Source organism: Pristiophorus japonicus, chromosome 9 (genome assembly GCF_044704955.1).
Source record: "Pristiophorus japonicus isolate sPriJap1 chromosome 9, sPriJap1.hap1, whole genome shotgun sequence".
Classification (NCBI taxonomy): Eukaryota; Metazoa; Chordata; class Chondrichthyes; family Pristiophoridae; genus Pristiophorus; species Pristiophorus japonicus.
The window spans coordinates 70,493,446-70,507,633 of record NC_091985.1 but is presented as its reverse complement, the minus strand read 5'-3'; the positions used below and the strand labels follow the sequence as shown (position 1 = coordinate 70,507,633).

Sequence of the window (14,188 nt, the reverse complement as noted above, 5' to 3'; positions counted from 1 at the left end):
AACCTGAGAACAAATTCAAAAGGGAAGGAAGTAAAGCAGGAGTTGGATAGCAATAATCTAGAAAGTGAATCTGTAAGGCAGAGGAAACAGGGCTTAGTATATAGTAAGGAAGGAGGTCTTCCTGTGCTGAATGGTATATATTTTAATGCAAGGAATATAGCGAATAATGCGGATAAGCTAAGAGCACAGGTAGACACTTGGAGTATGACATTATAGCCATTACAAAAACATGGCTGAAAGAGGGGCAGGTTTGGCAGATTAATATTCCTGGCTACAGGATTTTTAGACAAGATAGAGAGGGGGGTAAAAAGGGGTGTGTGTGTTGTGGTACTAATTAAAGAAACTATTACAGCGGTGAGGAGGGATGATATGTTGGAGGGATCATTAACTGAGGCCATAAAGGTCGAAATGAAAAATAAAAAAGGGGCGATCACACTGCTGGGAGTGTATTATAGACCCCCAAGCAGTGGGAAGGAGATAGAGGAGCAAATAGGTAGGCAAATTAATGTGAAGTCTAAAAACTTCACATTAAGGTAATAATAGTAGGGGATTTTAACTATCCAAATACTGATTGGGACAAATTTAGCATGAATGGTATAGCGGGTGCGGAATTCTTGAAATGCACTCAAGAGACCTTTTTTAGTCAGTATGTAGCAAGCCCAACACGAGAGGGGGCGGTCTGAGATTTAGTTTTGGGGCATGAAGCTGGACAAGTTGAAGGGGTATTAGTGGGGGAGCATTTGGGTGCTAGTGACCATAATTCAGTCAGATTCAAGTTGGTTATGGATAAGGACAAGAATAGGCCTGGAATAAAAGTTCCGAATTGAGGAAAAGCTAATTTTGCTAAGTTAAGGAGTGATTTGGCCATAGTAGACTGGAAACAGCTACTTGTGGGTAAATCGGTGTCGGAACAGTGAGAGGCATTCAAAGAGGAGATCCGAAATGTTCAGGCCAAACATGTGCCCTTAAAAAAAAAAAGCTGCGAAAAATAATTCCAGAGCCCCCCTGGATGTCTAGAGACTTACAGGGGAGGATTAAGAAAAAAAGGGTCACTTATGTCACATATCAATGGCTAAATAGTTTAGAATCTTTAGAGGAATATAGAAAGGTAAGAGATAAAATTAAAAAGGATATTAGGAATGCTAAGAGAGAGCATGAGAAATTCTTAGCCAGTAAAATTAAGGAAAACCCTAAGATGTTCTATAAATACATTAAGAGTAAGAGGGTAACTAAGGAAAGGGTAGGGCCTATTATAGACCATGAGGGTAATCTTTGTGAGGAGGCGGAAGATGTTGGTAGGGTTCTTAACGAATACTTTGCGTCTGTTTTCAAAAGGAAAGAGGTAATGCAGATACTGCTATAGAGGAGGAGTGTGATATTCTGGATGAAATAAATATAGTGAGAGAGGAAGTATTAAGGGGTTTAGCAGCTTTGAAAGTAAATAAGTCCCCAGGCCCGGATGAAATACATCCCAGGTTGTTGAGCGAAGTAAAAGAGGAAATAGGAGAGGCCTTGACCATCATTTTCCAGTCCTCTTTGGATATGGGCATGGTGCCAGAGGATTGAAGGACTGCTAATGTAATACCCTTGTTTAAGAAGAGAAAAAGGAATAGGCCGAGTAATTACAGGCCTAATGTCAGTGGTGGGAAAATTATTGGAAAAAATCCTGAAAGACAGGATAAATCTGCATTTGGATAGGCAAGGATTAATTAGGGACAGTCAGCACGGATTTGTTAAGGGAAGATCATGTTTGACTAACCTGATTGAATTTTTTGAGGAAGTAACCAAGAGGGTTGATGAGGGTAGTATGTACGATGTAGTATATATGGACTTTAGCAAGGCTTTTGATAAGGTCCCGCATGGTAGACTGGTCATGAAGGTTAAAGCTCATGGGATCCAGGGCAAAGTGGCAAGTTGGATCCAAAATTGGCTTGGAGATAGGAAGCAAAGGGTAATGATTGATAGAGGTTTGTGTGACTGGAAGGATGTTTCCAGTGGAGTTCCGCAGGGCTCAGTACTGGGTCCCTTGCTTTTTGTGGTATATATCAACGATTTAGATTTGAATATAGGAAGTATGATTAAGAAGTTTGCAGACGACACTAAAATTGGCTGTGTGGTTGAGAATGAAGAGGGATGTCATGGGCTCATGGGATATCAATCCACTGGTCAGGTGGGCAGAGCAATGGCAAATGGAATTTAATTCAGAGAAGTGTGAGGTGATGCACTTTGGGAGGGCTAATAAGGAAAGGATATACACATTAAGCGGTAGGCCACTTAATAGTGTAGATGAACAAAGGGACCTTGGAGTGCTTATCCACAGATCCCTGAAAGTAGCAGGCCAGGTGGATAAGGTGGTTAAGAAGGCATACGGAATGCTTGTCTTTATTGGCCGAGGCATAGAATATAAGAGCAGGAAGGTTATGCTTAAATTGTATGATACTTTGGTTAGGCCACAGCTGGAGTACTGCATGCAGTTCTGGTCGCCGTATTATAGGAAGGACGTGATTGCACTAGAGAGGGTGCAGAGGAGATTTACTAGGATGCTGCCTGGAATGGAGAATCTTAGCCATGAGGACAGATTGGATAGGCTGGGTTTGTTCTCATTGGAACAGAGGAGGTTGAGAGGAGACCCCATCGAGGTGTACAAAATATTGAGGGGCCTGGACATAGTGGATAGTCAGGGTCTATTTCCATTGGTGGAGGGGGCTATTAAGAGGGGGCATAGTTTTAAGGTGGTTGGTGAAAGGTTTAGAGGGGATTTGAGGGCGGGGGGGGGGGGGGAGGGGCTTCTTTACGCAGAGGATTGTGGGGATCTGGAACTCGCTGCCTGGAAGAGTGGTGGATGCAGAAACCCTCACCACTTTTAAGAGGTGGTTGGATGGGCAGTTAAAGTGCCATAACCTGCAGGGTTACGGATCTAGAGCTGGTAATTGGGATTAGACTGGATGACCTTTCGTTGGTCGGCGCAGATATAATGGTAAGTACTGCAGGGAATAGAATATGGCCAATGTGATCTCCTGGACTAGTTTCGATTGCCTGGATGGGTCGGAGAGGAATTTTCCCAGATTTTTTCTCCCTAAATTGGCCTGGGTTTTTAACCTGGCTTTTGCCTCTCCCAGGAGATCACATGGCTCGAGTTAGGGTGGAGTGTGGATGTTTTTATTATAATAGGTGTTGCAGTGGTATGGGGCGGACTTGTTGGGATGGGTTCTCTTTGCCTTTCCGTTATTGTTCATGGGTTTGTATGTAACCTTTAGGACTGCTGACGAGGGCCGTGCGGCTCTTGTCGGCCGGCGCAGACAGGATGGGTTGAAATGGCCTCCTTCTGCGCTGTAGACGTCTATGTTTTTAACATTACCTCCCTCATGTTCACTGACAGTGCATCAGCTACCTGCGACATTCCCTCTCTCATGTGCACCAACATTGTATCCGCTGCCTGTGACATTCCCTCACTCATGTTCCCGGACAGTGTTACCATTACTTCTCCTGACAGTCCCGATACCTCATCACCCACCCCACTGATGGTGTCCAGGAGTGATCATGTAAGGTCAATGATGTCCGCACTCATTGCCATCATCTGAGCCACATCTGTTAGATCCTGCACCTCAGGAGAGCACTATCGAGCTCACCTTCCCCATCTCACCCTGGGTGTGCCTTGCCACACCCCACTGGAACCCACAATCTCAGACTGTGAGAAACCATGGAATGTTTCACCAACACTTGTGCCACTCAGGAAAGGGCCTGGCACTTCAATGGGCAGCACCTGCACCTCCTCCAGAGTGAGTACAACAGTGTAGGCTTCATCCATCATCTCTCCCTGCCCCTCCCCCTCACCCCCATGTTCTTGGTCTGGAAGGTGGGATTGGAAGATGTTCTCCTCTTCAGGCTCGTCTGCATCTGAATCTTCTTCAGCATCGGCTTGAGCCTAGTCAGGGTTGGCCTCAAGTTCTGCAAAATATAACAGAACAGACAAATGGTGAGCAGCAGAGGAGGGGGCAGGGTGGCATGAGTAGGCTCACACAGCACAGGCAGCAGGCTCATTTGACGGACCATGATGAATGATAGCACATTGCATCAACTGAAGCGTAGCTGATGGAGACATCCCCATGAACCGAAGCATGACTAGCCCGCTCAGTACTTAACATTTAGCAAAGCCAGAATGTGGAATTTGCAGGACTTGCCCTCTCCCTCGAATGTGGGCCCAGTTTGTGCAGTGGTGGTTGCTTTTCTCCAGGCAGGACCCATCAAAGCAGCGACCCTGTGTTCCAAGGGTGTCAGTGGGTGCAGATTTTCCGGATCTCCTCCTGTTTGAGTTCTTTCCCTTTTATTATGTGCCACCTTTCTCTGCAAAGATGAAAATATAACTTTTTAGAGAGGGTGTCTTTCTGCTGGGTGGGACATATACAGATGGTCACATTTACAATTGCAATTCCATTGACGAAATGAAAATATAACTCACACTAACTACTTGACCAAGGTCCTGCCACTTCTTTTTGCACTGGCCTCCAGACCTTGGGGTGGTCATCATTGCACAATGATCTTCTGCAAGTTGGTTCCAGTGTTTCTTCATTTCTTTTGGTGTAACTTTTATGTGACCTCTGCTGGTGTCCAGCTCATGCCATTTGGCCTCAATTATAGTAACCAGTGCCTCCACTTCAATCTGTAAGAAATTCTTGGTCCTTGAGCCGCATTGCTCTGATTTTTCCACTGAGAGTTAAAGTTCTCGCACACAACCGGCTCTTTAAAAATAAGCGAATGCAGACCGGGAGCTGTAGTGGTCATGCACGCCCACAGCAATCACATCAAAAACGTTCTTTTTTCCCCCCCGCATGCGCAGAAAGTGGGACATCGTTTTTTCGGCGCAGACATTAGGCTCCACCCCCCCGAAGTTAAGGACAGGCCGAGCGGCGCCAAATTCAAAAAATAGAACGGGAAACCTTGCTAGTTATTTTTTTGGAGTAGGCGGGGCGAAAGAAAATGGGCGTAACTCTTGCAGTACGCCAAAAAATGGCATTTGGGAAAATTGAGCTCCAAGACTTATAAAACCAAGTCTTTCTTTTAGCTGTATAACTTCTGTTGTGTTCATACTCTATTTATTTGTTATAGCTCACTAGACAGGCATTAGAACCCTGCGGGAGCTATTCACAGTTGCTGTATTCATTCTGGTTCATTTCGGTTTGGGACACCATTTTGGGTTGTTGTAGAAAGCATTTTGTTGAAGTTACTTTACTCCTGGCTCAGTTTGTCAGTTATTTACGTACACAACATAATTTGGCGACGAGGATGATTCAAATTAACATCCCTCCCCCGGCTCCCGCCTTTCCTCTGCACACACGGGGACCCTTCGATTCCGTGGCCAAGATGGATAAAAATATTTTCTACATACATCACGGCGAGTGGGTTCGACGCAACAAAGGAACACCAGCTTGCTGCCGTGCAATACTTATCCACTGTCTCGGCACCGAGGCCAACTCATCTTTGACCAAATTGTAGAGACGTAGTCCTACGACAAAAGGGTAATCGCCCTCGTGAATTATTTTTGGCCAAAGAAAAGTATTGTGATGGAGAGATACCAATTTCATAAAAGGGGGCAAGGGAATGGTGAACCAATCAAATAGTACATCATTTCATTAACTGAACTGGCCGATTCGTCTAATTTTGGAGCACTCACAGAGGAAATGATCAGGGATCAAATTATTGAGAAAACAACGATCCCCCGCATTCAGGAACGCTTGCTAATGGAAGATGACAAAATGACATTGGACAAAGCAACTAATTTGGCCATCAAATCAAATCAGCGCTTTCCGATTCAAAAGCGATCCGATCCCCTGCTCCCCCTGTACAGCAGACTTCAGCTACAGCCCATGTGCAAGGCATTTGTCCAAAGTGACCCAGGGCTAGTAATAAGCCACCCACTAAGGATCGCGGGCTTAACTTCCATTGCTTTAACTGTGGGGACAAATTACACTCAGCAAAGAGTCCTAACTGTCCTGCACGTGGGAAGAAATGCTCTGTATGTGGTAAAATGAACAATTTTGCAAGTGTGTGTCGCTCATCGCAGCACATTCGACATGTGGACATCATCATCATCATAGGCAGTCCCTCAAAATCGAGGAAGACTTGCTTCCACTCTAAGAGTGAGTTCTTAGCTGACTGAACAGTCCAATATGGGAATTACCGTACTCTGTCACAGGTGGGACAGACAGTCATTGAAGGAAAGGGTGGGTGGGGAGTCTGGTTTGCCGCACACTCCTTCCGCTGCCTGCACTTGCTTTCTGCATGCTCTCGGCGACGAGACTCCAGGTGCTCAGCGCCCTCCCGGATGCTCTTCGTTCACTTCGGGTGTTCTTTGGCCAGGGACTCCCAGGTGTTGGTGGGGAAGTTGCATTTTATCAAAGAGGCTTTGAGGGTGTTCTTGAAACACTTCCTCTGCCCACCTGGGGCTAGCTTGCCGTGTAGAAGTTCTGAGTAGAGCGAAACCGACTCCGTGGAGGCGGCATTCTTCCTCTGATTTGTCTTTCCAGAAGAAGGTATAACCTCCACCTTGTTCTTTGAGCTGGTCTGCCCCTGCCCGCTGGGTCTCGCTTAGGGCGGTGATGTCGACATCGAAGCGTCTAAGTTCCCAGGCAATGATGGCGGTGTGGCGTTCCGGTCTGTTGCTGTTGGAGTTGTCCATTAGGGTCCTGACGTTCCAGGCCCCGAACTTCATTTTGAAGGGTGGAAGATGCCTGTATGTAAGTTCTTTTAATGTGGGGTGGCCGTTGCACACCGGCTATCACACGGGCTTAGCAGTGAAGGTCTTGGTCCAGTGGTAAGGGGGTCCAAGATGACTGGAGACCAGGCACTGCTGTATGAGCTTAGTTGCCTACGGCGTGATGCGAGCCGTAAGCTTGGCGCTGAGCAGCACCCTTCGGTGAGGTGGTGAGAAAACCAAGGCCTGGCTGAGGGCAAGCATGGGTAAGGTCTGAGGTCCACATTGTGGAAGGAGGAGAGGTCAAATAGATCAGAGTAACCACAGCCATTGTGCACCACATGTGGACAACCCCGATAGCGATAAACCCGGTATGGTTTACACCGTTAGTGACATTTCGCACATCGGTTCGGGCAAATTTAAGGACTGAGATAAACATTGACAGAATGCCCTTCTGCCTCCTCATTGACCTTGGAGCCAAAGTTTCCATATTGAGTGAGGCTATATACAAAACCCACTTCATGCACTGTCAATTGCAGCCCACAACTTCAATTCTACATGCATACTCCAACTCCAAAATTGAGGAGAACTTTTCCTTTTATGTCGTGAAGGGACGAAGCCTCATGGGTGTTGACCTTTTTGACAAGCTTGGGTTCAGAGTTTACGATCCAACGGGTACACCTGTGTACAAGGTGGACTTTGACAAGCAGTATCCCTTAATCGTCACAGGGTTTGGAGTGACAACAAAATTCTACCTTCTGACAAACCGGTTACGCAGCGACTTCGCCGCCTCTCATTCACGGTTTGCGAACAAGTATCCGAGCAGAATTAACGCAAATCGAATCTCAGGGAATCATTGAGAGCATCGAAACCTCACCCTGGAACTTAGTCATTGCTTGCCGTAAAAATGGGGAGATCTGCCTATGCATCGACCTGAAAGAGGTCAACAAGGCTATCATCCCCGACAAGTACCGTCTTCCTACCATCGACGAACTGTCTTCAGAATTCCACGGCTCAACAGTCTTTACGAAACTTGACATGCACCGCAGTTACCTCCAAATACCCCTAGCAGAGGACAGCAAACCACTCATGGCATTCACATAAAAAATAGGTACAGGAGTAGGCCATTTGGCCCTTCGAGCCTGCACCGCCATTCAATATCATGGCCGATCATTCCCTCAGTACCCCTTTCCTGCTTTCTCTCCATACCCCTTGATCCCCTTAGTCGTAAGGGCCATATCTAATTCCCTCTTGAATATATGCAATGAACTGGCATCAACAACTCTCTACGATAGAGAATTCCACAGGTTAACAACTCTCTGAGTGAAGAAGTTTCTCCTCATCTCAGTCCTAAATGGCTTACCCTTTATCCTTAGACTGTGTCCCCTGGTTCTGGACTTCCCCAACATCGGGAACATTCTTCCTGCATCTAACCTGTCCAGTCCCGTCAGAATTTTATATGGTTCGATGAGATCCCCTCTCATCCTTCTAAACTCCAGTGAATAAAGGCCTAGTTCATCCAGTCTCTCCTCATATGACAGTCCAGCCATCCCAGGAATCAGTCTGGTGAACCTTCGCTGCACTCCCTCAATAGCAAGAACGTCCTTCCTCAGATTAGGAGACCAAAACTGAACACAATATTCTAGGTGAGGCCTCACCAAGGCCCTGTACAACTGCAGTAAGACCTCCCTGCTCCTATACTCAAATCCCCTAGCTATGAAGGCCAACATACCATTTGCCTTCTTCACCGCCTGCCGTACCTGCATGCCAACTTTCAATGACTGATGAACCATGACACCCAGGTCTCGTTGCACCTCCCCTTTTCCTAATCTGCCGCCATTCAGATAATATTCTGCCTTCGTGTTTTTGCCCCCAAAATGGATAACCTCACATTTATCCACATTATACTGCATCTGCCATGCATTTGCCCACTCACCTAACCTGTCCAAGTCACCCTGCAGCCTCTTAGCGTCCTCCTCACAGCTCACACCGCCACCCAGTTTAGTGTCGTCTGCAAACTTGGAGATATTACACTCAATTCCTTCATCTAAATCGTTAATGTATATTGGAAAGAGCTGGGGTCCCAGCACTGAGCCCTGCGGCACCCCACTAGTCACTGTCTGCCATTCTGAAAAGGACCCGTTTATCCTGACTTTCTGCTTCCTGTCTGCCAACCAGTTCTCTATCCACGTCAGTACATTACCCCCAATACCATGTGCTTTGATTTTGCACACCAATCTCTTGTGCGGGACCTTGTCAAATACCTTTTGAAAGTCCAAATACACCACATCCACTGGTTCTCCCTTGTCCACTCTACTAGTTACATCCTCAAAAAATTCCATAACATTCGTCAAGCATGATTTCCCTTTTATAAATCCATGCTGACTTGGACCGATCCTGTCACTGCTTTCCAAATGCGCTGCTATTTCATCCTTAATGATTGATTCCAATATTTTCCCCACTACTGATGTCAGGCTAACTGGTCTATAATTCCCTGTTTTCTCTCTCCCTCCATTTTTAAAAAGTGGTGTTACATTAGCTACCCTCCAGTCCATTGGAACTGATCCCGAGTCAATAGACTGTTGGAAAATTTATCACCAATGCATCCACTATTTCTCGGGCCACTTCCTTAAGTACTCTGGGATGCAGACTATCAGGCCCGGGGATTTATCGGCCTTCAATCCCGTCAATTTCCCTAACACAATTTCCCACCTAATAAGGATATCCTTCAGTTCCTCCTACTCACGAGATCCACTGTCCCCTAGTACATTCGGAAGGTTATTTGTGTCTTCCTTCGTGAAGATAGAACCGAAGTATTTGTTCAATTGGTCTGCCATTTCTTTGTTCCCCATTATAAATTCACCTGAATCCAATTGCAAGGGACCTACGTTTGTCTTCACTAATCTTTTTCTCTTCACATATTTATAGAAGCTTTTGCAGTCAGTTTTTATGTTCCCTGCAAGCTTCCTCGCATACTCTATTTTCCCCCTCTTAATTAAACCCTTAGTCCTCCTCTGTTGAATTCTAAATTTCTTCCAGTCCTCAGGTTTGTTGCTTTATCTAGCCAATTGATATGCCTCTTCCTTGGAGTTAACACTATCCTTAATTTCCCTTGTTAGCCACGGTTGAGCCACCTTCCCCGTTTTATTTTTACTCCAGACAGGGATGTACAATTGCTGAAGTTCATCCATGTGATCTTTAAATGTTTGGCATTGTCTATCCACCGTCAACCCTTTAAGTATCCTTTGCCAGTCTATTCTAGCCAATTCATGCCTCATACCGTCGAAGTTACCTTTCCTTAAGTTCAGGACCCTAGTTTCCGAATTAACTGTGTCACTCTCCATCTTAATAAAGAATTCCACCATATTATGGTCACTCTTCCCCAAGGGGCCTCGCATAACAAGATTGCTAATTAGTCCTTTCTCATTACACATCACCCAGTCTAGGATGGCCAGCTCCCTGGTTCGTTCCTCGACATATTGGTCTCGAAAACCATCCCTAATACACTCCAGGAAATCCTCCTCCACTGCATTGCTCCCAGTTTGGTTAGCCCAATCAATATGTCGATTAAAGTCGCCCATGATAACTGCTGTACCTTTATTGCATGCATCCCTTATTTCTTGTATGATGCTGTCCCCAACCTCACTACTGCTGTTTGGTGGTCGTCACTATTCTGCAGTGTATGTTCACAAAGTGAGACCTCCTAGAGGTCTTAATCACTGACAATGGACCACAGTTTCTGTCTGACCAGTTTGCGGATTTCCTCATTCGTCATGCTATTGGGCATCGCCTTACTGCTCGGTACAATCCTCAAAGCAACGGAGGTGTTGAGCGATCTAACCGTGTCATCAAAGAGGGTTTGAAAGCCAACCTCGCAGTAGGCCAAACATTCGACGAAGCAGTTCAGACCATTCTCCACACATCCCGTTCGACAAAGCACTCGCAAACGGGGAAGACACCCGCTGAGCTCATGATTGGGCGGAATCTTCACTGGCAACTGGACATTCTCAAACCCCCAGCCAAACCTTGCCCGAAGAGACCAGCAGAATGGAACAGAGGCACCATTCTGTTTCCCAACCAAAACCACATCGGTCTCAGCATTTCAGAACACGACCTGACTATCTCAAGGACTTTGTCTGTATATAGACAGTGGTTTTAAAAAGGGGGAAAATATGTCTTGTTCATACTCTATTTGTTACAGCTCACTAGACAAGGGAGCTATTCACAGTTGCTGTATTCATTCTGGTACATGCCGGTTTGGGACACCGTTTTGGGTTGGCTTAGATTGTCAGTTATTTACGTGTATACAACAACTTCCAATCCTATTACTATCCTGATATGTTTCAAGTTCTTTTTTGATTAATTAAATTGATAGTTGGGTGTGTGTTTCACATCTACACTAGTTAAAAATGTTACATATCTAGTATTTATCTACTAAAAGGGAAAACAATGGAACATTGCTATTATAAAAGGAATCAAACTGTAAAATTAATAAAATATGTATCATTTGACTTAGAGGAAGAAAATTAGACAAATAGTCCAAATTTAAACAGTATCTGGGATCCTATGGCCTCCTCCTGTAGCATCTATACGTAATTGGCATGCAGCCCTGTACTTCACTGTTAATGTGACTTACTTTAAAATCACCAAAACAATGATGAAACCTAGAGCTGGGATCAGAATTTAACTGGGCTGGAGCTAGGATTAAGCCTAAACAGGAGTCATAGGGAACAAAATCACAAGTAAAGAAGATAAAATGTTGATAACGAAATCCTGATAAATGAATAACTATCTCTGCCAAAAAGGCCAGTTAGATTTAAGTTTTTAAAGTCTAATACAACTGAATGTGAAAATTACATAGAAATTTTCTGTTTCAACTGGAAAATTAAGGATATGAAAAATGACCTTGCCTAATTATGGAACTTGTGTATAATGATGCCAGTGGATAGATTTTGATTCGTTATGCATATATGATGGAATCAGTTTCAATGCCTAAAACCCAAACAGCTAAAACAGTTTATTTAACTTAGCATTTACATTTCAGTCTCGTTTTACTCCTGGTTCCACCTATGTTCAGTTGTCATGTCACACTTCTACTTCATTAGTTTGAAAGGCTCAATAATGGTAATCATGATATAATATACATGCAGAGCTAAATTAAGAATTCTTGGGGGTCCTCCGTAAACCCTGTACAACCACCCCCCCAATCCATTAGATCACAAACGTGTAATAAAATTCATGAAAAAATGGACCTGTAGAATGTTTACACACTGTACCAAAGTTTACACACTGTAACAAAGTAAATCATATCACAATGCACTATACTTAAATGAAACTAATATAATGGGCCGTAAATTGCGGCCTCTCCGGGTGCGTATGATGTACGCACGTGCCTTCGCAAGTTCTGGATTTAGGCACTGCGCATGTGTCGAAACCCGGCGCTTGCGATCTGTCATGGGCCTCCGCGGATGGAGAGTCGGGCTATTTGTCCAACGAATGTCCTTAAAACTTTTACACCTGGTATAAGGCCTGCTTTTGCCAGCGTGAGAGTTTTAAAAAATAGAAAAAAAAAGGATGACAAATTTTTATATTTAAAACCCTGTTCATTCAGGTATATTTATTTTTAACATGATTAAAACATATTTTAAAAAAATTTCAAAAGCTTTTTTTTTCTAAAACATTTAATTCAATTTCTATTAATTTTAAACAAGTGAGGTTTTTTATTTATTTATGTAAAGTGTTTTCTTTGGGGGGGGGGGGTTCTCATTCATAGTAATAGCAGCTCTGTACAAATGGAGCTGCCATTACTATGAATAGGAATATTACATTTTCATTGGTGGTCCAAGCACACGTGATCCTTGGATGTGTTTACGCTCCTGGGATGTGTGGGCTCCTGCGCTGGGCTGCGCAACTTGGCCTCGGAGCAGACGTGTTCATTCTCCGGGACCACCCAGAGGCATCCATCCGCTGGATGCCTCTGACTGCAATTTCTGGGCCTATGCAGTTGTCCTGTGTTGAGGTGAGTTTTACTGGAGACCCATAGGTCCGTGCATTAATCCGCCCCCGATTCAATGAAAACTACAGGATATATTTACCAATCATATGATCCCAATGTGGATTTGTGCCTGGTGAGAGTGTTGCATATCAAGATCACCAACTTGCGTTTCCTTCGAGCATTGGGACCTTGGGATCAGTGAATTTAACCACATGTTTTAGAAGTGCTATGGCTAACTGATTATATAGATGGTGCTGATTACATCCTTTTGTAAAGAAATCTCTGTTTCCTTTGTTGATTGATTCGGCATTCACTTGTTTTAATAATCGCTTAAGCTCACAACGTGAAACCAAACATTCACATATAGATACGATGGCAGGTGTTTCCCTTACATACAAGTAATGTTTGGCTTAAAATAAAAACAGTCACACAGTACCATGCTGCTCTGGAATATTGGTCACAAAGCAGGAAAGATAATAAATAAGTCTGGGCATTGATAATGATGAGGAATCATTGATGTAAATTATACTCACTCTTGGTGATGGGGGTCCTGGGAAAAGTGGACTAGTCTCTCATTACTGCCAGGCCCAGGAGTGTTAATCTGGAAAAGAGAAACAAATCGCTTAGAAGAGTCCATGATGTATGCAGAGCTGTCAGAGCCAAAGATACAGTGATCTTCTGTAGAGAGACTACATCCCACCTACGGAGGTGAATATTTATTCCCAGAAATGAAAAGGCTAGCAGTCAACCAAGATACAGTACACTAGTAGAGCCGATGGATTTGACTAGAGTGAACCTGTCTTTTATTCCTGTTGCCTCTTTTGTGTTAAGGACAATTTTCTTAATTCCTTAATTTGCATGTTTGGAAACAATATATGAAATTCCAATTTAACAAATATATATTTTTTAAAGAAACAGCCACCGACAAAAATCCCAATGAGCTTACTTAAGAGCTATTTGTCTATTAGGTTTCACGTGTTTATTTCAAATCGTATTTATTTAATGTGATTATCCTTTCTTTGGTATGCATCAGAACATCTGAATGTCCTGTTTCCTCAACAAAGTACTAATTAAACCCCAGTGTAAGGAATAATGGAACTTAGCTCTTGGATAAGAGTTTCCATTCCTGAAAAATAATTATTTCTATTTCATTAAATCCTTGGGAAATTATAACTTGTCACTGCCTAGTCAAGGCACAGTATCCTTTTAAGTTAGTTTTCTGAACCTACTACTTCTAAAAACACAACTGAATTAAATTAAATCTTACGCAGTTCATAAAATAACGAATAGCTGATCTCAAAATGAACTACAGGTAATGCTTAATCCAAATCTGACCCCTTTTTCTTACACAAAATAGTAGTTTGGAGCGGAGAAAAACAGGTGACTTCTTAAAGGGGATTAAAACTGCAAGGTATTTGTTAAATACCATTTTTTTTAAATGTAACTCAGTACATCAAGTGGTGCAGCTGAGATTTGTTTTATGAGGCGGGGGGTGGGGGGTG

At 43.9% G+C, this 14,188-nt stretch overlaps 1 protein-coding gene across 2 annotated transcripts in view; it reads right to left on the bottom strand.

The window, feature by feature from the left end:
- gpatch2 (G patch domain containing 2) overlaps positions 1-14,188 on the bottom strand; it is a 360,444-nt gene that overhangs the window by 105,079 nt on the left and 241,177 nt on the right. For both annotated transcript variants that reach the window (XM_070889440.1, XM_070889441.1), the window contains one exon: positions 13,220-13,287. In XM_070889440.1, the coding sequence (XP_070745541.1) occupies positions 13,220-13,287 (68 nt within the window). The remainder of the gene's footprint in view (positions 1-13,219; positions 13,288-14,188) is intronic.